The 22,781-nt window shown below is 39.5% G+C and overlaps 1 protein-coding gene across 1 annotated transcript in view; it reads left to right on the top strand.

Moving 5' to 3' along the window:
* The first annotated feature begins 442 nt into the window (after positions 1 to 442).
* Positions 443 to 22,781, top strand: part of Mfsd14b (major facilitator superfamily domain containing 14B) — a 51,697-nt gene continuing 29,358 nt past the window's right edge. Inside the window, exons 1-2 of the mRNA XM_021215404.2 lie at positions 443 to 902; positions 18,208 to 18,303. Of these exons, the coding sequence (XP_021071063.1) occupies positions 789 to 902; positions 18,208 to 18,303 (210 nt within the window). The 5' untranslated portion in view covers positions 443 to 788. The remainder of the gene's footprint in view (positions 903 to 18,207; positions 18,304 to 22,781) is intronic.

Below are 22,781 nucleotides of genomic sequence, written 5' to 3'. Positions count from 1 at the left end.
GTGTATGGCTGGAGGCTGCTGAAATCCTGTCTATTGTAGATCACTTCCCCATTGCAGGATTACAGGTCCAGGGGCTGTGTGTCAGTTTGTTCTTTTTATAACTATCATCCTAGGAACGGGGATAACATTTGAAATGTAAATAAAGAAAATAACTAATAAAAAAATCATTTACTTGGGGGTAGGGGCTGGAAAGAACCCAGTTCTTATGGTACCTAAGGACCCAAGTCAGATCCCTAAAACCCACAAAAAAAGGGGAAGGTGTGATGACATGCAGTTGGAATCCTAGCCCCGGGGTAGGAGGAAACAGGCCCTAGGATTCGCGGGCAGTCTAACCCAATCAGGAAAGCTTTGGGTCCTTCCAGTCTCGGTAAAAAGCAAGAGGCCTGGAGTCCCTAGAAGATGACGCAGTTTGGATGCGCTACGCAGTCTGGGCGGAGCTTGCCTGAGCTACCGGAGAGGGGTGGGCGTTCTAGGCGGGAGCTGCATTTGCTGAGTTCTCTGGGCGGGACGCAGTCTCCCGACTGTTCTGGCGCCACTTAAAACTACTCTCTGCCGGTGTCGGGGGTCCTGTGTTCACGACCACCACGGAATAGTTGAGGGCCCTGTTCGCTTCCTGCACGGATCCAGCCCCGGCGTCCCCTCAGCAGCCGGTGTCGCCACTGGCGCCGCCGCCCGAGCGGCAGGCCGCTGCGGACCGCGGAGCCCATGAAGGCTCGGGCCCCGCCGCCGCAGTGGCGGCGTCGCCGGTGTCTTGGAGCGATCCAAACCTGCTCTGGCAGGACGGCGGCATGAGCACGGACGGGGAGTCGCCGGAGGAGCCGAGGTGGAAGGCGGTGGCCTCACCCAAGGCGTCAGCCATGCCAGAGAAGCGCGGGAGCGCTCAGGCCGCGAGCGGCAGCTGGGTAAGTTTTGACTGGGTTCGGACTCTAGAATTGTGGCTGTTATAGGAGAGCCAGGTTCTTTGAGAAGCTAGCTTTCCTATCAACTCCTCCCCAGACGAACCTCTAGGAGATTTGGTTATTGACTCAAAAGCCACCAGACTCGAGACAGTAATATAACTTGGATATAATTCTGTGTCAATTGACAGAAATCTTCTGGGCACAGATTTTGTCCACAGCAACTTAGTGGATGTGTGAGTGTGTGTGTGTGTGTGTGTGTGTGTGTGTGTGTGTGTGTGTGTGTGTGTGTGTGTGTGTGTGTGTGTGTGTGTGTGTGTCTGTCTGTCTGTCTGTCTGTCTGTCTTAAAACCGTCTTTTTACTCAGTCTCCGGAATAGCCTACAGGGATGCTGGAGGTCAAAGTGGGAGGCGCCTGATACTTCCTCCTCCTCTGGGTTTCAGAAGAGGCCTTAGTGTACTAAGAGGAAGCTAAAGACCTCTGTACTGAGGGTGAAAGTTCAGCCTGATCTCCTCTAGTGACATGTAAAGTTGAGATGATTTTGACAGCTAGGGAAGGCTTATTTTCCTTGACCTGGATTCACAGTACAGACTTATCAGTGCCACTTTTTCTTCTTTTTTTTCAATGGTTGGAAACTAAGCACAGGGAATAATGTCATTTCTTCAGTCGTTAGTATAAAAAAGGATTTTGGGGGAAGGATCTACTTAGTTGCAGTGGATTGAGTACAAACTCTTGCAACTATGGGAAAGTTTGTTCAATGAGAAATAGAAGTTTAAATAAAGATATGTGTAGTCAGGTGTTTTTCCATTTTTAAGCATGCATATTTAATTTCTGTTAAAGAATACTAAGTGGTTACAAGTGCATATTTGATTGTGTGGATTCACCTTTGGTACAGTTGGGAGGGTAGAGAATTAGTAGTATGCAGAATGAAATCTTAAGTCAAAATTCAAACATGCAAAAATTTTGAGGTAAGCCGGGCGTGGTGGCGCACGCCTTTAATCCCAGCACTCGGGAGGCAGAGGCAGGCGGATTTCTGAGTTTGAGGCCAACCTGGTCTACAAAGTGAGTTCCAGGATAGCCAGGGCTATACAGAGAAACCCTGTCTCGAAAAACAAAAACAAACAAAAAAAAATTGAGGTAAAACAGAACCACATAGTATTTTAGTAAGGGCTTACTAGGTACAAAATTGCTGCAACTCACAAAAGTCTGCAAAGTACAGACCTTAAAGTTTTGTTCTGTCTGCGTTCTTGTGGCTCATTTCCTTGATGTTTTAGACCTAGAGTAGAGCTGGTTTTTAGTCCTGATTCTACCAGGGTTTTACCACTCAGTGCCTGATCTGTTAAATGGTCATGTATTGAAGAAGCATAGGGGGATAATTTTTTTTCAAAACTAAGGTTTTTCTAATGTAGAAAGCTTACCTTGTGGGATAAGTTCTGTAAAATTGGTTTTTCTCATTAAATAGGTTATACTTCTTTAAATGAAACTAAATTACCAGTTCACCTTCTTGGCTTCCACTAGTGGATGGACAGTACTAATTAGTGGACAAGCCAAGCCCAAGGAATGTGCCAGCTAGAAGTCAGTGTAGGGTATTTTTTCTCTATTTCTTTCTACCTTACTCTTTTAAATTTATTTTGTATATTTACTGTTTATGTATACTGTGTGTGGGTTCGGGAGCACATATGTTTTGAAACCTTATGTTTTGAAACATATGTCCTTCAACTTGGAGCTCACAGCTTTTCTAGACTGGCTGGTTAGTGAGTCTCAAGGATCCTCCTATCTCTGCTTTGTGCCCTCATCCCACCCCTTCTCATCCCACCCCTTCTCTTCCCATCCCTTCCTCCTATTCCCAGTACTTGGGTTACCAGCACATTCACCTTGCCCAGCTTTTTATGTGAATATTAGATACGAACTCAGATCCTTTTGGCTTGTATGTCAGGTATTTACTGAACTATCTCCTCAGCCCATGTATGGATTCTGAATGGTCATATTCTATTTGTGAGCCCTTACCATGATAAAAATATTCAGTTCTTTCCCATTTTCTAATTTAGAAAGGAGCCAGACCTTAGTCTAAAACCAATGTGTTTAAAGCAGGAACTTTTGTGGTGTTATTTATTCAAAGAAACCCAGACTCTGTTTATTCCCTTACCTTTCTTTGGATCCTAATGCTTATCTAATTTTGGGCAAAGGTAAATTACTCCCATTCTTTCCTCAACTTTGGGAGTAGTAGGTCCAGTCATTTGATTGATGAAAATGCTGGGTTTTTTTTCTTTTCTTTTCTTTTCTTTCTTTCTTTCTTTCTTTCTTTCTTTCTTTCTTTCTTTCTTTCTTTCTTTCTTTTTTTCTCATATAGTTAATGAGGTAACTAGCATGTGCAGGGTCTGATGGAGGGTGTAAAAACAATGGATATCTTTAATCATTGGTGTTTGTGTCATATGCCAGTACTTCCAAATTTTACAGTTTTTATTTTCATAGTCTTTTCCAGAATTACTTTCAAATACTATAACTTCCATGATTTGATTTTATTCTAATGAGTTATTCCCAGGAATACTTGTTCTTTTGGATTCTTTGGTATTACTACTAATCATAGGGAAGACTGCCTGGGCACAGGACTCTTATTTAACCAACAATTTTTTTTCTGCCTCATTAGCAAAAAGATATATGAACTTGGAAAACATTGTCAAAAAGACATCATTTGATAAATAGGAGGGACCTAAGCATTCATGGAATCAGGCATTTTTTTCCATGAGATCCTTTGTCTAAAACAGGGGAGTCTGTCAGTTCAGCTTACATTTTATTCTTTCTGTTCTTCCTTACTATGAATTAATACATAATTTCAGGTGTTTTATCAAGACTATTTTAATTATTGAATATATGCTTTATGTTATATATAGTTTTTATAGCCAAGTAAGTTGTTTAATAGTCATTTAATTTTTTGATTATTTTATTTTATGCTTATGAGTGTATTGCTTGCATGTACGTATGTATGTATGTAGACCTTATATATGCTTGGTGTCTGTGGAGGTAGAGGAAAGCATTGGTTCCCTGGAACTAGAGAGATGAATGGTTGTGCACCACCATGTGGGTACTAGAACCAGATCAGGATCCTCTGGAAGAACAGCAAGTGCTCTTAATGGCTTGAGCCATCTCTCTAGTCTTGCAACCATTTATTCTTGGGCATCTGATGACAGTTAATGATTTATTGCAAAGAAAATAGACTGTTCAGTGTAATATTCCAAGATTTGTTTATGGAATGGACTCCAAGAAGCCAATATTTGGATTTCAGTAAAGAGCACTGATTAAGAGATTCATACAGTTAAGAGCACTGACTGTTCTTCCAGAGGTCCTGAGTTCAAATCCCAGCACCCACATGGTGGCTCACAACCATCTGTAATGAGATCTGGTATGTCTGAAGACAGCTACAATGCACTTAAATAAATAAAATAATGTATTAAATAAATAAAATATTTTGGGCTGGTGAGATGGCTCAGTGGGTAAGAGCACCCGACTGCTCTTCTGAAGGTCCAGAGTTCAAATCCCAGCAACCACATAACCATCCGTAACAAGATCTGACACCCTCTTCTGGAGTGTCTGAAGACAGCAACAGTGTACTTACATATAATAAATAAATAAATCTTAAAAAAAAAAAGAGAGATTCATACAATCAGTACTATTCTAGTGACATTTGATTCTTTTGAGATGACTCAGTAGGAAAAAGTGCTTGCTGCCCCATCATGCAGACCTGACATTTCTCAGCACTCAGGTAAAAAGTTTATCAGTGTCAGTTTAGACAGCTATAAAGTCTAAATACAAATCAACTATGTGTGATGGAGTATCAGATCTTTAGACAGTATTTAATTCTTTAAATATAAAGCATATTCATCTTGTTAGTACTAAACTTCTTTCATCTTTAGTAGTTATATATATCAAATAATTATATTAAAATGAATTTATTTATGATTTATTCTCAATAATTATTTGATTTTATACCCCCCTTTTTTGTTGTATTAATTGTTTAACAGTTTGTCAGGCCAAGAACTATACACCACCTCTGGATAACTTATAATATGCAATACAATATAAATGCTATATAAATCATTGCTGTTATCTTATTACTTAGGGAATAATGATGAGAACAGTTTCTGAATTTCTAGTTATCTCTGAATCTTTTCAATTTATAGTTATTTGAGTCTGTTAATGGATGTGGAAGTTACAAATTATAGAAGATTGGCTCTATAATAAATATATTATCTATAGGTAACTGGCTTACAACAGATTTATAGAACTTTATTTTCCATAGCTAACTTTTATTTTATATTACAAAACTGGCAATCAAATTGAATTTAGATTTTTGAGGATAGTTTTTTTTCCCTTAAATAATTAATATAGCTTTCTCAAGGGACTGAAACATTTTTCTGGTACTAGTAACACATTTGTATCCTCTCTATGCCCTTAAAAAGTAATAACCTTTTATCTCATAAAATGCATTTATTGAAGTGGCCATGCCATCTGTTCTTTAGTGTTGACTTCCCTGTAAAGAAAGAAAGTGGGCTGAGCCATGGAGGACAAATAGCTGGTGACTGCATGTTAGATCAGGAGCCAGGCTAGATGACAGCGTCTCTCTTGTCTTCCATTCTGGCAGGGATTGGTATTTAACGTGTTCTTTGATCTTAAAGTTAGGGATCACGTTTGGAGCAACAGTCTTTTCCCAACAGATAAATCAGACTGAGAAAAGTCAACACCCTAATTCTCTGAACTTTTCAGGTTATGTAGATTAAACGATTTATTAAAATTTTGTATATATTAATTAATGCTGGAAATTAATATGGCAGCAATTATTCCTTAACCAGTATTTTCCCAAATTACCTCACGGAGACTTGTTAATTTAATATTTCAAAGTCTTAGGCCTTAGCTAGGCAGATTCTCAACTAGCTCATCTAAGTTAACTCAACTACTTAGCCCCATCCAGCCACATGGGTGGCTATAACTTCCAGGCCTTTGATCATGGCTGTTTCCTATGTCTCCTGGTGAAAAGGCTTTCTTCCTCTTCCTCCTAGAGTTCCTTTCTCCCTCCCAGGAAATCCCACCTTCTACTTACTGCCCAGCTAATTGGCCATCAGATATTTATTAAAGCCAACCAGAGAATGCCTTAGGTAGGTGAGGAAGGACAGAAACACAACTTCACACAGTGTAACCCAAAAGTATATTGAGAAAGGGATAAAAGCACCATTGGGATCTTACACAGCAGCCAAGCCACACTTGTGTAGGAAACAAGGATGGATGCTAAGTGTAGATCTGAATTTTGTTTTACTTGAGAAACTGGCTGGCTAATGTTGATTCCTGTCAGTTCTTGCTCAGATTTCTGGGGTGCAGGCTGCCTGCCACTTTTATATGCTGATTCTGTTTGTATAAGGAAAGCAGCATATTATAACGGATAGGAACACACACTGGAGATGTGTGACCATTTTGATTAAATGCCAGGTCATTTATTGTTTATATCTGAGTTTTCTCATCTATAAATTGTAGATAATTGCTTTTAACACAGAGTACTATTTTTTGTTAGAATTTAATATTGGAAGCACGGTATCAGTACTTTACCTCAGTTCTGGAATTTTTCTGACCTCCTAAATGTCCTTTCTTCTTTTTAATTGGAAACCTGAAGTTCAATATTTTAATGACTTTGCCAACAGAATGCTGCAATTTGGAACAAAACCAAGGAATGTCAGTGGTCTTTCAAAGCTAATCCACTTGAAATGTAGGTATTATAGAGACCATATGCATTAGTTGAATTGTTAGACATAAAATAAATGGCATAAATAAATAGGTCCTTAGTAGTCCAATTAAAGATATGAGTATTAACACAGAACAGAGAAAGGAGATTCATTTGATGTGACTGGGTTGGTGTGCTGTGGATATATGTGACTCCATTTATAGAGTGCCAGCCTAGCATACCAGAGGATCTATGTTCAATCCTAAAATAGGAAGACAGAAACACTCAAGTTCAGAGGTTAAAGCTAGAGAAACAGGACTTTAAATTCATATTTGGCCAGCTTGAGGCCTACTAGTACTTAATGTGAAGCCTTCTCTCGGAACAACAAAAGAAAACTTAGAACATTGTGGCTACATTGGGAAGATGAGCCAATAAAGAGGTCTTGTGACATGACATTTAAGTTTAAATAGAAGGCAAAAGTTATCTATAAACAAAGCAGTCTCTGTTAAGGTATAGTCTTGCCTTTTAGTGATCCATCATTGTCTAATTTCCAGTATTCCTACATGGTCTAACCAGTCATAAATGTGTGCAATACCTTCCTGGGTGAGAAGTTCCTCCTCTGGTTGGGAACATACTTTATCATCCCTCCCCCCCCCCCCAAAAGATACTTGTATAGACATTCTGATTCCTTGCGGACCATTGTTTCAACAGCCAAAAGGAGGGGGCAAACTGTCTCTTAGAATATATTTGTTCTCTCCAGGTTGGTTACAGTACTTGCCTAGTTTGAGCATCTATAGAAAACAGGTCTGGGAGAAACTTCCATGTTGAATAACTTTGTTATATGTTCCAGTTACAGATTCTATTGCTGTGATAAACACTATGACAAAAAACAACTTGGGAAATGTCTCAGTTTTCTTTTGCATTAACAAAATACCATGACCAAAGTAGCTTATAAAATAATGTTTATATATTTTTTTATTTTTTCCCACCCTCTTTCTCTAAAGTTTATATTTTTATAAAATAATAAAAAATTATTTAACTGAGCTTATGGTTTTAGAGGGTTAGAGTCCATGATAGTAGAGCAGAGGCATGGTAACAGGAACTGCTAAAAAGCCATCCAAAAGTAGGAGGCCAAGAGACACTGGGAATGGCATAGAATTTGAAACATCAGTCTGCTCCCCCCCCCCCCCGTGACACACCTCCAACAAGAGCATACCTCCTAATCCTTCCCAAACAATTCCACCAACTGGGACCAGTTGTTCAAATATATGAGCCTGTGGGGTCATTCTCATTCAGGAACAAAAAGATGTATTTAGCTTACACATCTCAATCACAGTCCATCATTGTGGGAAGGCAGAAACTCCAGCAGGCTATAAGAACTGAGGCACTGACTATGAGTAATGCTGCCTGTTGAACTTGTCTCCGTGTTTTGCTAAGTTTGAATTTTTATATAGCCTCGGACTCCTTGCTCAGTGTGGCACCATCCCTGGCGGGCTGTGACCTCCCACATCAATCATCAATCAAGAAAATGCCCTATAGACTTAGTTGCCTACAGACCAGTTTTATGGAGGCATTTTTTCAGTTGAGGTTCCCTCTTCCCAGACGAACTTAGCTTGTGTCAAGTTTACAAAAACAAAACCTAAACAGCATATTATGGTACTTGGCTTAGCTACCCCACCTCCAACCAGGTGGTATGTTAACATGAATATGCTTTGAGCTAAAAAATTGCTTCTACTCAAACTTAAAGTAGGTGGAAAGCAGGTCAGATTCTGCAGTGTTCTGTTCTCGTGTTGGCCCTCTGTAGACCTGAAGAATTTGTACTAATAACCATCATAACATTGGCTGGGATTTTGCAAACAAGGCATTTCAGCACCAGCAGCATGGAAATAAGGAAGTACAAATGAAGTCACTCTCATTCCTTCTATAAACCTTCATTCTTCTCTGCATTCTACTTTTTCATTGTCACTAAATTTTCTTTGAAGTTGTTTGCACCACAACTTGCAGGTGCTCCCCAATTTTGCTGAGAACTCTAACATACTTAGTAATACTCCTTCATTCTACGTTTTTAAATATATATAGAATAGTCATATTTGGAGAATCCTGAACTGGATAATTCTCTTTCACATTAATAGTATTTGGTGAATATTTCCCTAAGAGTGAGGTGATCCTACCACCCTGAGGGAATTCCTGTCCTATATCACCAGAATCAGGAGGGAATACCATGCCACTTAATTTATAAAGGGAATACTATGGATACCCAAAGCCCCTAGTTTTCTCACTACTCTCCCTCCCTTTCTTTTTTCTTAGAAATGTAGAAATGGATTTTTTGCAAAGAAAATGAAAGACTCCTAAGATTTTAGGATTCATAAAGATTAAAGATAAAGATGCCAAGATTAACAATCCATGAGCTTGCCACTGTTATCATCTATATTATGTAGATTCCCTATGCCAGAAATCTCTTGCTTTTCTTCTCTGAGGTTCATACGGCACAGACTTTTTAATTTCCCCAACTACGAATTAACAGGTAATCTTACATTTTGTAGATGAGTTCAAACTTGTTTTTTTTTTTTTTTTCCCAGACTGCTGTTTAGTTTTACTTCTAATCAGGACTCAAATTTATATTAACTGACATGCTATAGGCTTATGCATGAACCTGTGGAGCTCTTTCGAGTAAGACTCAGTCTTTTGAAGTAGGTATTCCTCCTAGTGAGCTCAGTGATGTAGCATACTCATACTGGTCATGAGAATCACTCATTTTTACCTACCCATAGTGATCTCATCCAAGCTACACATGTTCCTCTAACTCTCCTGCCTCCACCACCCCTTAACCCTTATACCCCACTATAGCTTTCATACCTGAGAATAAGGCAATTGGGAACCACTGAGACCTGCTTTTTAAATAAAATGATTTCTGAAGTTCTGTTTGTTTGAACAAAATGATTTGCTGCTTAAAAACAAGCAAAACCCCTTATGGTCCACCAATTACATAGATGTGCTTGGTTATTTTTATGTGTGGTTTATGTTCTGAAGCAGTGGGGTCAAATGGATGCTTTTTTATATTTTTTAATCATAGAGTCTTCCTTTCCTTTAATCTCAGTTGCTTTTGAAGATGAGTAGCCCAAAGGACAAAAGTGTGTTTTTGGGGGTATGTGATGGTTTGTATATTCTTGCACCAGGGAGTGGCACCATTTGGAGGTGTGGCCTTGTTGGAATAGGTGTGACCTGTAACTCTTGATCATTTTGCTAGCTTTTCCATCTCCTGGGTTGCCTCCCTTTGTGATTTCTTTATTGTTTCTATTTCCATTTTTAGATCCTGGAAGGTTTTGTTCAATTCCTTCACCTGTTTGATTGTGTTTTCCTGTATTTTTTTTTTAAGGGATTTAATGTGTTATCTGCTTACCTGTGTTCTCCTGTATTTCTTTAAGGGAGTTATTTGTGTCCTCTGTCATCTTCATGAGATGGGGTTTTAGGTCAGAGTCTTAGTTTTCAGGTGTGTTGGGGTATCCAGGACTTTCGAGAACTGGGTTCTGATGGTGCAAAGTGACATCGGTTTCTGCTGCATATGTTCTTGAGCTTGCTTCTCGCCATCTAGTTATTTCAGGTGTTACCTGTTTTTGCTGTCTGTGACTGGATTCTGTACCTCCTGTGAGCCTGTAAGCCTAGTTGTGAAGGAACTTCTGTGAGTCAAGATGTCTCAGGGTATGGGAGGGGGTTTTCTTAGAGCTGAGTTGTAGGCTGTAAGGAAGATGTGTCTCTGGCAGGGCAGGGTGAATAGGACCTGCCTCCGCTGGGCCCTGTGGGGGTCCAATTAGGCCAAGTATTGGGGCAGGGCTTTCCATCCTGTGAGCCTGGTTTTGTGGGAGCTCCTGGGAGTCAAGCTGTCTCTGGGTGTGGGAGGGGGTCTAGAGTGCCCGTTCTGCTGGTTTATGTATTTGTAAGAGATGAAATTAAACAGCTATAAAAGAAACCTCAGGGTTGGAGAGATGGCTAAGCAGTTAAGAGCACTGACTGTTCTTCAGAAGGTCCTGAGTTCAAATCCCAGCAACCACATGGTGACTCACAACCATCTGTCACAAGATCTGACACCCTCTTCTGGAGTGTCTGAAGACAGCTACAGTGTACTTATAATAAATAAATAAATAAATAAATAAATAAATAAATAAATAAATAAATCTTTAAAAAAAAGGTCTCATGAAAAGTCTTAAAAGTTTCATCTTTAGCATGAGGACAGATAGGATTATAGTAGTTAATAATTGCTGCACAAACTGTGCTATTACTTAGCTGCTTAAGTCAACCTCTTTTGTTGGTAGTTCTTTGGGATATCAATCTGAGATTCTGCTCCTTTTACTTGGGTTCCTTGTGTTTCTACATTTTCTGGAAGTTTGATAGGAGTAAGCCATCATAGCTCATCATCTCCAAAGTGTGGCAGCTTGATGGTTGCTGATGTAAGCTTTAATGGAAAAAGTCTTCTATATTCTTACCTTCCTGTGGATAGAAGACATTTTCCCACATGGGAACTCAAAATGTTTAAGTTCACAAGTCTGTGTTATTTCTCTTCAGAACAGGTTGCTGAGCAACAGGAAGAACAGGAAGTAGCGGTAACAGACTTCCACAGTTTACTTTTTGTTTTAAGTTGTGCTGGTGGCTCAAGCAAAGGTCTCACTCCAGACTAAACATTTGCTCTGCCACTGAGCTGCATACATTTTCAGCCTTAGAAGTAAGCCACAGTGTTATATTGTGAAAAGAGCCACAAATGGCAGTGATTTTTAAGTTATTTTTAAGCTTTTCAGTGCAGTATTGGGTAAGTGTAGAAAGATCAGTGAGTGGAAGGTTAACAAAGATTTGAGGGCACAAGGAAAAGTAGTACGAGGAGACAATTGAACCAGAGATGCAGCCCCAGGTCAGGTTCAATTGATATGACTGGTTAATTGGAGAGTCTATTTTCTTTTGAGTATGTCATCTGGTAGGTTGACCACACTCCAGTGGTTGGCTCCACACTTGTAATCATATTTGCAGTACTTTTTTTTCTTTTTTTAAATAAAAAGACTTACAAAAAGGAGAATATTGTTTCTGAGTAGGTTCAAGCTAGGACCAGTGGGCTGGCTCACAGCATGGAGCTGCTGTTGCTGCTGCTGCAGTTCACACTGCTCGCCCTGCTTGGGGGAGGAGAGCTCTGGGCTGTGGTGCTACTTGTTTCTTACAAGCACAGAGAGTTGTGCCAAGTGATTTGGGAACTCTGTTGATCTTGCGCCCACATGCCCTGCCCAGCCACAGGATGCCCTACCCTGACTCTGGGCAACATCAGGATATCCAAGAGGAGTGCTTCAGAAACCAGAAACTTTGAACCAGACCCATAGTATTTGCATGTAAAGTTGTTTGGGGAAAAAAAAATTATACTGTGTCACACACAGCAGTTTGCAATGCCACTTTAATAAATTGAAGTGCATTGGAGAGGTGGGTAAGGTGGAATGGAACAGGGGAGAGAGGTAGAAACAAGATCCATGGCTAGGAGGCAACAGGTATGGGAGTATGGCTGCACATTGTTGTTGGGTAGTTTTTAGCAGCTTGGAGCTAGTGCAGGCTCTGCCCCCTAACACACTGCTCAGTGTACAATTACCCTAGCTCTGAGCAAAAGTACGATATCCAAGATGGAAAATGATTCATTTTCAGAATTGGGACTCCTTGATGTTCATGGTCATCCTGGTGTCGGTGGCCTGGTAGTCTGGTGGTCCATGCTGCTGCTGGGGTTCATGTTGGTGTTTGTGATTCCTGTTGCTGTAGGAGGCATGTTGATGTCTATGGTTCATGATTCTGCAGAGTGCTATGTTGGTGTCTGTGGCCAACTTCAGCCATGAGCTGTGTTGCTGTTTGTGGTCCATGCTGCTGCAGAATGTCATGTTGAGGTCCATGTCTGTGCTGCCTCCGCAAACCATGGGGAACTTCATGATCTATGCGGCCACTGGCTGTTATGGCCAGGAAAGCTTCTTTTGCAGTAGTATCAATGACTGCAAACTCATAATTGAGAATGAGAAACATTGAAGGCTTCTGTGGTAAACTCATCTCCCCAGAACCCCCTCCCCCCCAATAAACAGTCTAGAAAGGAAGCCATTGAAGTGAGTCCTTAAAACTTGTGGTAAAAGTGATGAAATGTAGCTCTTCACAAGTGATAGCTTGAGGTGGTGGTGGTACGTGGGACTCAGTTATCTTTAAGTGGCTGCCCACTGGGAGTTTGGTTATGCTTTGTTAAGTATATAGGCAATGCAAATTGAACTTGGGGTTTGTTTTGTTTTGTTTTGTTTTTCTTTTTTCTTTTTTTGCAAATGTCACAGGGAGGAATGGGAAGCAAATTTGATCGGGGTACATTATATAAAATACCCAAATAATCAATAAAAATATTAAGTTGGAAAAAAAGAAAAGAGAGCAGCAGCTGGACTATGGTGGTACATGCTTTTAATTCCAGAACTCTAGAGGGAGAAGTAGGTGAATCCCTGTGAGTTTGAGGCCAGCCTGGTCAACAAAGCAAAAAGGAGGAGGAAGAGGAGGAGGAAGAGTGTCACTGATGTGAAATCTTATGGGAAGTGTTTCTGAGAGTTAGCACACAGAGCTTTATTCCAGACATGATATGGCCAAGGCTGTACCTTGTGTTGGCAGCCAGGCTTGGGAGTTACTTAGATGATGCTTGTTTTGAAGGTATGAAGGTGTCTTAAAGAGCAGCTGAGGCTTGGCACTGTGTGGCAGGACTGGAGTCCTTGAAAATAGCCAAGGAGCGGCTACTTGTCAAAGTGCAGTTCAGTTGCTGCAAGAGCCCCCTGCCCTGAGGTTTTGGAGATGCCAGTACACTGGAATTACCTCGAGAACAGCATCAGCACTGGTGTGAAACCAGCCAGGACCTAAAAGACAAATTGTGTGCTGCAGAGGGTAGAGCTGGAGAAATGACCCAAGCCCCTTGGAGGAGCCCAGTGAATCCCAGATAATTGGATGCATCAGATCTACATTGTTAGACTATGTGCTTAATTCAGATTGTGACTGTGTCCTGATTCTTCTTTCTTTAAGAAAGTATTTTTAACTTAATTTTGACTTTTGTACAGGAACCTACAATTGAAAGACTTTTAACTTTTAAAACTTTTTGTATGTTTAAAGAGATTGGATATTTTAAAAAGACTGAACTTTTAATGTGTTTGAATTTGTAAAAATTTAAAGTTATTTATGTTTCATAAATATTAACATTAATGTGCCACCATAGGGATAAATAAGAAAGGAAAGGCTCTAATCGAAAAGTGATGTGTTTGTGTGCCAAGTTGACAAGGGATAAGTCATATTTGCTAGTTTTATGTCAAGTTGACACAACTAGAGTCATCAGAGTGGAGGGAGCCTCAAATGAGAAAATGCCTCCGTAAGATTCAGCTGTGGGAAAGTCTATAGAGCATGCCTAATTAGTGATTGATTGGGGGGGGGGGTTCCAGTGCATTGTGGCTGAAATCATCCCTGTGCTCTTGGTCCTAGGTTCTATAAGAAAGCAGGCTGAGCAACCATGAGGAGCAAGCCAGTAAGCAGCATACCTCCAGGCCCACTGCATTGGCTCCTGCCTCTAGTTTCCTGCCCTGTTTGAGTTCCTTACTGATTTCCTTTGATGATGAACTGTGATGTGAAAGCACAAGCTGAATACCACACCCCCAAACAAACAAAAATTAAAATAAAGGACACAGAGTTGGAAACAGTACAGGACTTGGGGTGGATCTGGAAAGAGTTAAGGGGTAAATCTCAAAATACATTGTAAGCATGTATGAAATTCTAAAAATATTGGTAGATATTATATTAAAAATACAAAATATTTGGTAACATTTTAGAAGAGATTTTTTTAACATAAATAATTTCTAATTGATAATTTATAAGTGTACAATGGTAATAAACAATAAGGTAGGGTTTTTTGTTTTTCAAAGTGTTAGAAATAGCATGGTGGCCTAAGCTGGCCTCAAACTTACAATTCTACTGTCTCAGCTTCCCAAGTACTAGGATTACAGGTGTGCACCACTACAGTGTATCTGTTTTTATATTCAATCAGCATTGCAGCCACATGTCTGCATTTTAATGAACTTCATAAAGCAGAATCTCAGGTTGAGAGAAAAACAAAACACTTGAAGCTGCATGTGATAGCTGGATAAGACAGTGTAGTTTTCTGTTCCCTTTAACCCCTCCTCCTCCCCTAAGCTTCTTGCTGAGAGCCCTTGGAAGGAATGGTCTTTTTTTTTTTTTTTTTTTTTTTAATTATTTTCCTTATTTACATTTCAAATGTTATCCCCTTTCCCAGTTTCCCCTCCAAAAATCCCCTATCCCCTCCTCACCCCCCTTGCTCCCCAACTCACCCACTCCCATTCCTGGATACTGGGGCATAGAACCTTCACAGAACCTAGGACCTCTCCTCCCATTGATGACCAACTAGGCCATCCTCTGCTACATATGCAACTAGAGCCACAAGTCCCACCATGTGTTTTCTTTGATTGGTGGTTTAGTCCCAAGAAGCTCTGGGAGTACTGGTTAGTTCATATTGATGGGGCTGCAAACCCCTTCAGCTCCTTGGGTACTTTCTCTAGCTCTGAAGGAATGATCTTTAAGACAAACATTAGCTGCCTCAGAAGTTCAGTGATCTCTGTGACACTGGACAAAACAGATATTAGTGAGCATCTTGGTCAGGTCTCTGTAATCCCCAGTGGTGTGACAGGCTTAAGGTAATATACTATAGGAAGTATCAAGTATAAGTTATTCACATTATCATATCTAGACAAATTTATAAGTGAGTTGCTATAATGATGTTTTTCTGTAAACCTAGAGTTAATAAAAGAAGCAACTGCACAGTTAATATCACTTGCATAATGACCAAGCTTCTATGTGGCTGACAATACTGGTCCTTTATTGAATGCTACTTCTAAAGCTGCTTTGTCTCTCTATTCCATAGAAAAGGCCCACTATTCCACTTAGGAACATAACAAACTAGAGATACAAAAAAGTATCAGGACACTTTGGTGGTCAATGTCCTATAGAAGAAACAGATTTTTTATTCTTGAACAAATTCTTGTCTATGTGCTTAAGTTATCTAAGAGACCAGGTGGTACCAGGTGGTTACAGCCAGTGCATGCATATATTGATAGTTCTACTAAGATTTATCTCCTATTAGGATTAAACTTCATAGCTATTCTTTAGCTCATACCACCTTTCCTCTAAGCCTTATTATGAAGTGGTCATATCTTCAGTTTATACTACTGACCTTTACAGAATAACTGCTTGGGATGGATCAGAGAAGATAACAAGCAGAACATTTTACCTTTTTGAGGGTACTTCCATTCAAGGGAGCTAGATGATAAATTGAAACAAGTCATAAATTTATTAGAAATCCTTAAGAAAATAATTGTGTAAAGAGGAACTAGGGATAGGAAGTTGAAAAGGAGCACTAGGAAGCCTAACCTTATAGCAAAGGTTTGTGCTGAAGGTGTAAAAATTAAGAGATTAGAACCATTAAGGAGAGGCCTTCTGCTCTCCTTGGAACAATGAGAAGGGTGCCCTGAGGGCAATACACCTCCCACCCCACCTCACACATAAGCTTCCAATTTCTGAAAGGAAAAGCCCTAGGGCAGTGGTTCTAATCCTTAAAGCTGCAACCCCTTAAAACAGTTCCTCATGTTGTGGTGATCTCCAACCATAAAATTATTTTTTTAAAGATTTATTTATTATTATATCTAAGTACAGTGTAGCTGTCTTCAGACACACCAGAAGAGAACATCAGATCTCATTGTGGATGGTATGTGGTTGCTGGGATTTGAACTCAGGACCTTTNGAAGAGCAGTCAGTGTTCTTAACCACTGAGCCATCTCTCCAGCCCATATAAAATTATTTTCATTGCTACTCCATAACCGTAATTTTGTTACTATTATGAATCATAATATAAACATCTATGAAAGTGTTCTCCCTTCCCTAAAGGGTTGTGACCTACAAGTTTAGAACCATTGCCTTAGGGTTTTGTTTTGTTTGATTTGTTTTACTCCTGAAAAGCAGTTGTTTCAAGTGAACAAAACTTGTAGCTAATTTAGTCAAAGGGAAAGAAGGGTTCATTCTAAACCAGTAGTAGAATTAGCAGGATTATAGCTGTATCAGTCACACTGTACTGGCTTTGGAAGTATGAAAGATAACAGAGTGAGGTCATTTTGGGTTCTTCCTCCATGACTACAGAGAACTACTGAGGCCAGGCAATATGTAGGAATTGCTGCAGGAAGTCTGTAAGAGGCCAGGATGCCCAGAGAGGCCATTGAGTAAAGCTGTGCAGGAAGCCTGAGTTACAGTGGAGACACTGAGCTATTGGAGATGATGGAGCCTTAAGACCAGTCTTAAAGAGATTGCAGGCAGCAAAACTAGAGGGGCTAAGCCAAACTCCTTGAAACAAAAGTTTCTGTTAATGGACATGGAGCTATAGGATGTGGTTGTGTTTCCTTTGGTGGGTTTGGATCTTGCTTTGGTCCTCTCTGTTGGAAGGAATTGAAATGTATGTTCTATGCCATTGTATGTTAGAAGTGTGTAATTTGCCTTTCTATTTTATAAGGAGTCAGTTAAGAAATTACCTTTAGTATCAAAGGAGACTTTGAATTTTTGTTATGCTTGTTTGTTTTTCAAGACAGAGCTTCTCTCTGTAGTCCTGGCTGCTCTGGAACTCTCTTTGTAGACCAGGTTGGCCTTACACTAACCCCAGAGATCTGCCTGCTTCTGTCTCCCCAGTGATGGAATTAAAGGTGTGACACCAACCTGGTTTTGACTTTGGACTTTTAAATGGTGTTGAAACTGTTAAAGAATACTGGACTTTTGTAGTTGGACTAAGTGTATTTTGCATTATGATAATGGCTGTGATCCTGTGGGGCTGCCAGAGTGTGGAATAGTGGTGTTTTGAGTGATGTCTTAGTTGGGGTTTCAGTTGCTGTGAAAAAACATCATGACCAAGGCAACTCCTATAAAGGGAAACATTTGGTTACGGCTGGCTTACAGTTTCAGAGGTTCATTATGAGAAGCATGGCAGCATGCAGGTAGACATGATGCTGGAGGAACTGAGAATTCTACATCTTAATATGAAGGTAGCCAGGAGAAGACTGGTTTTTGCAGGCAGCCAGGAAGAGGCTGTCTCCTCCACACTGAGCTAAGCTTGAGTACTAGGAGCCTGCTGAAGCAGTTCCTCCAACAAGGCCACACCCCCTAATAGTGCCACTTCCCATGGGTCAAGCACATTCAAACCACCACAGATGAGAAGTGTCCTGGTAGTCTCTCTGCAGTAATCTCTCAGCCATCTGCTTCAGCTGCCTTCTTCATGCTTCCCTCCCTACCCCCCAACTTCTGCCATTATAGACTCTATGCAACTGTAACCTAAAATAAACTCTTTCATAAGTTGCTTTTGGTCATGGCTTTTATCACAATGATGAAAAATAACCAATACATAGCTGTATCCTGGTCCCCAGTGTGGTTTTATTTTAAGTAATAGAGGTGGTCCAAAGTTTGTATATTTTCTTCACGCCTTTGATGATAATTTCTCATGTTTATTATTGTTTTTTAATGGCTTTCTTTCCTTTTCAGCTACAAGGTTTTGGTCAGCCAAGTGTTTACCATGCTGCTATTGTCATCTTCTTTGAATTCTTTGCGTGGGGCCTGTTAACAACTCCAATGTTGACTGTAAGTACTACTGGACCTTTAGACATGGTGTATATGAAATACAAGGCATTGTTGAAATTGTTTCTTTATTTGGATGTCAATGGCTTTTGATTTAAGGAACTAATAAATAGAAAATTGGTAAGTGCTTTATAATGATGAATGTAAAATGAACATATGCCTGGTTTTGATAACTTCTCTACAGCCATTTCTTTAAATCAAATATTGAATTTCCTTTTAAAAACTTGTTTCTTTTAAAAATGTTTATATATATATATATATATATATATATATATATATATATATATGACTCTTGATTGTATGCATATCTATGAACCTCTTGCATGCCTACTTCTGGAGACATGCCTAGTGTGAGAGACACAGCACATCCTCTGAAACTGGTATTACAGGTGGTTGTGAGTTACCATGTAGGTACTCAGAATTGAACCTGGGTTCTTTGGAAGTGCAGCAGTGCTCCTAACTGTTGAGCCATCTCTCTAGCCACATATATATTTGATAAGAACTAAGATGTTTGATGTATGCATATATCATCAAACAAGTACCAAAGAAGAGATGTGGGGATCAAGGGTAGGGTGTGAGATGGTACAGATTTTAAGAATTGTTTAATAACACCTAGGGTAAGTTTTAAATGTCTTTGAAATTTTCAGTTGTCTTTAGTTATTTTAAAAAATAACTAATAGGCCAGATGTAGTGGTATATGCCATTGGGGAGGCAGAATCAGGTAGACTCTGAGTTTAAGGCTAGCCTGATGAACAGAGTTCCAGGACAGCCAGAGCTGTACAAAGAAATCCTGTCTCTCAAATAAACAAAACAAACAACAAACAAAAGCACTAATAGTTCTCTCTGTGTGTCATTATTTTGCCATAGCAGAAAGGTCCTTTTCATACATTCAATTTTTGTCTCATAGTTAAGTTTTGAAAATACAGAAGTTTAAAGAGTGGACATTAGCCAGTTAGTCTTATAGAAGACTTTGGCATGAATTTTTAGAGAATATTTCATATTTCATTATTACTATTTTGTTTATGTGCATACATACATGTATATGTTTGTATACACCAGAGAACAGTGAAGAATGAAAACTGAAGAAAGAATACCAAAATTCTAAATTTATAAACTTCAAAATTCTCCAAGTAGTTAACATCTTGGGGACGTTCTGACCTTTTAACAGGGGCCCTATTTTTATTTTGTTGTTACTTAGTTTTTTCATTCAACTATTTCAAATCAGCATACAAAGTCCTGGCTTGCACCTCATAGCTTGCTCAACCTGCTTTCTTATAGAATCCAGGATAACCAGCCCAGGGGTAGCATCACCCATAATGTTTGGACCCTCTATGAAAAATCACTAATTAAGAAAATGCCTTCCTTACAGACTTACCTGCATCCTGATCTTAATGGAGGCATTTTCTCAGTTAAGGCTCCCTCCTTTCTGATGATTCTAGCTGTGTTAAGTTGAGATAAAACTAGCCAGTATAAAAGTAATGTTTTCCATATATATCTCATTGCTATTAATCTTTTTCCTTCAGTACCTTATGTTAATCTCCTTTCTTCCTTCACTAGCCCTTTGGTCTTTGATCTCCTTTAAAACCTCTTTAACCCCTCATGGTCCCCTTTTGTTTTCATGACCTGTATCTCCCCATACACGATTTAATTTTGGGAGATTACATGTTTTTAGGAATTTATCCACATTTTTTTTCTAGATTTGTTTCAGCTAATTGAAATGTAATTTTTTTAAGTTCCTGAAAACCCCTTATAGTTCATTATAGTCTATTGCAACATGCCTTTTCATCTCAATTCTTAGTAATTTTTGTCTATTCTTTCTTTTCATTCATTTAACTAGAATTTGCCAGTATTATATCTCTTTTCAAAGAACTACTCTTTTTTATTAAATTATATGTACACACACCACACCACACACACACACAGTCTTTATTAGTTCCTGTCCTAATTTTGTTGTTTCTTGTTGTCTACTGCATTTTAGTTTGCCTTATTTTTTTATTTTAAATTGTTTCTTTTTGTTTTGTTTTGTTTTGTTTTTTAACTTACTTTACATTTTACTCACTGCACCCTCCCATTCACCTACTCCCACAATCCTTGCCACATCTCCCTGCTTCTCCTCTAAGCAGATGGGGACCTCCCTGGATATCCCCCCCAACCATGGTACTTTAAGTTTCTGTTAAGTGCTTTCTCTCCCACTGAGGCCAAACAAGGCAGCCCAACTAGTAGGCAACAACTTTTGGGATAGTCCCATTCCAGTTCAGGATCCACATGAAGGTCAAGCTGCACATCTGCTACATATGTTCAGGGAGGCCTAGGTCCAGCCAGTGTATGTTCTTTGGTTGGTGGTTTAGTCTCTGAGAGCCCCAAGGGTCCAGGTTAGTTGACTCTGTTGGTCTTCCTGAGGTATGTCATTAGGTTGTGATCTAAATTATTTTTTTAAAGATTTATTTATTTATTATATGTAAGTACACTGTAGCTGTCTTCAGACACTCCAGAAGAGGGTGTCAGATCTTGTGAAGGATGGTTATGAGCCACCATGTGGTTGCTGGGATTTGAACTTAGGACTTTTGGAAGAGCAGTCGGGTGCTCTTACCTGCTGAGCCATCTCACCAGCCCCTAAATTATTTTTAATTACTCACTTTATATCCTGATCAGTACCTGCCTCCTAGTCAACCCTTCCCAAAGTCCTTCACCCTATCTCCCCTCCCATTCTCCTTGCATTGGGTGGCGGCTCTCCTGAGTATACCCACCTGGGGAATGGTTACTCCAGCTTGCTTCTTGGATCTGTTCGCTTGGTAAACTTTTTTCTAGCCCTTTACTCTGTGGTAATGTTTGTCTTTATTGCTGAGGTGTGTTTCTTTTATCAGAAGAATGATAGATCCTGTTAGACTGTGTCTTTTTATTGGGGAATTGAGTCCATCGATGATTGATGAGAGATATTATTATTATTATTACTATTATTATTATTATTATTTTGATGTTGGTGATGTTAGTATTCTGTGTGTGTGTGTGTGTGTGTGAGAGAGAGAGAGAGAGAGAGAGAGAGAGAGAGAGAGAGAGAGAGAGAGAGAGAGAGAGAGAGAGAGAGAGAGAGAGAGAGAGAGAGAGAGACCCTTGTTTTTTCTGGTATGGAATTACTTATTTCCTCTGTTTTCCTAGATGTAGTTATCTTCATTGGTTTGACTTTTCCTTCTAGTTTTCTGCAGTGCTAGATTTGTGGATAGATATTGTTTAAATTTGGATTTGTCTTGAATATGTTTTTTCCCCATCTATGTTGATTAGGTTTAGGTTAGCATCTATGTTTATATTTGAGGTTGAAGATATCTTTCCAGGCCCTTCTAGCTTTTATAGTCTCTGTTGAGAAGTCTGGTGTAATTCTAATAGGTCTGCCTTCATATGTTATCTGACCTTTTCTCCTTGTCACTTTCAATATTTTTTCTTTGTTCTGTAGATTTTGTGTTTTGATTATATGTGGCAGGAGGATTTTCTTTTCTGGTCCAGTCTAATTCATGTTCTATAAGCTTTTTGTCTGTTGATAGGCATCTCTTTCTTTAGATTAGGAAAGTCTTCTGTGATTTTGTTGAAAATATTTTCTGGGCCTTGGAACTGGGACTCTTCACATTCTTCTATTCGTATTATTCTTAGATTAGGTCTTTTCATGGTATGCCAGATTTTCTGGATGTTTTTTGTCAGGAATTTTTTAGAGTTAACATTTTCTTCAACTGATGTAACAATTTCTTCTATTGTATCTTTTACACCTGAGCTTCTTTCTTCCATCCTCTAAATTCTGTTGGTGATGCTTGCATCTGTTGTTCCTGTTTACATCTCTAGGTTTCCCATCTCCTAGGATTCCTTCAGTTTGTGTTTTCTTTATTGCTTCTATTTCCATTTTCAGGTTTTGAACAGTTTTATTTATTTATTTCCTTTACCTATTTGGTTGTATTTTCCTGTGTGTCTTTAAGTTATCCTTTTGTTTCCTTTTTAAACAGTCAGAACATCTTTATAAGATTGGCTTTAAGGTCATTTTCTTGTGCTTAGGTTGTGTTAGGATATCCAGGGCATGCAGTAGTAGGATAGCTGTATTCTGAAGGTGTCATATTGTCCTGGCTTTTGCTGATTGTGTTCCTTCAAAGGCCTTTAGCTATCTTCATGGCTTTGGTCCCTGTATTTTCCTGTTGTAGTAGGTATTGGGTGGGTTAGGGGTAACCTTAAGAGTCCTGATTTATCAGGCCTCTGATGGGTATCCTTCGGCTATATGGTTCTGGATCTGTACATCTTTATGGTTCAGGACCCATAGGACTGTATAGTTCAGGAGGCACAGGTCTAATGAAAGTGTGTAGACGGTGGCAGGAGAATGGATGTTCACCTGGGCTAGCAGACTGCTTAGGGCAGCTTGGCATGCCCAGATAACTCACCAAGCAGGGGATATGAGTGGGAGGAGGGAAGCTTACCTGTATGGTTCAGAATTCACAGGTCTGATGAAG

Source organism: Mus pahari, chromosome 16, assembly GCF_900095145.1.
Source record: "Mus pahari chromosome 16, PAHARI_EIJ_v1.1, whole genome shotgun sequence".
Classification (NCBI taxonomy): Eukaryota; Metazoa; Chordata; class Mammalia; order Rodentia; family Muridae; genus Mus; species Mus pahari.
The sequence above is the reverse complement of the archived record's forward strand: the minus strand, read 5'-3'. Positions and strand labels throughout refer to the sequence as shown.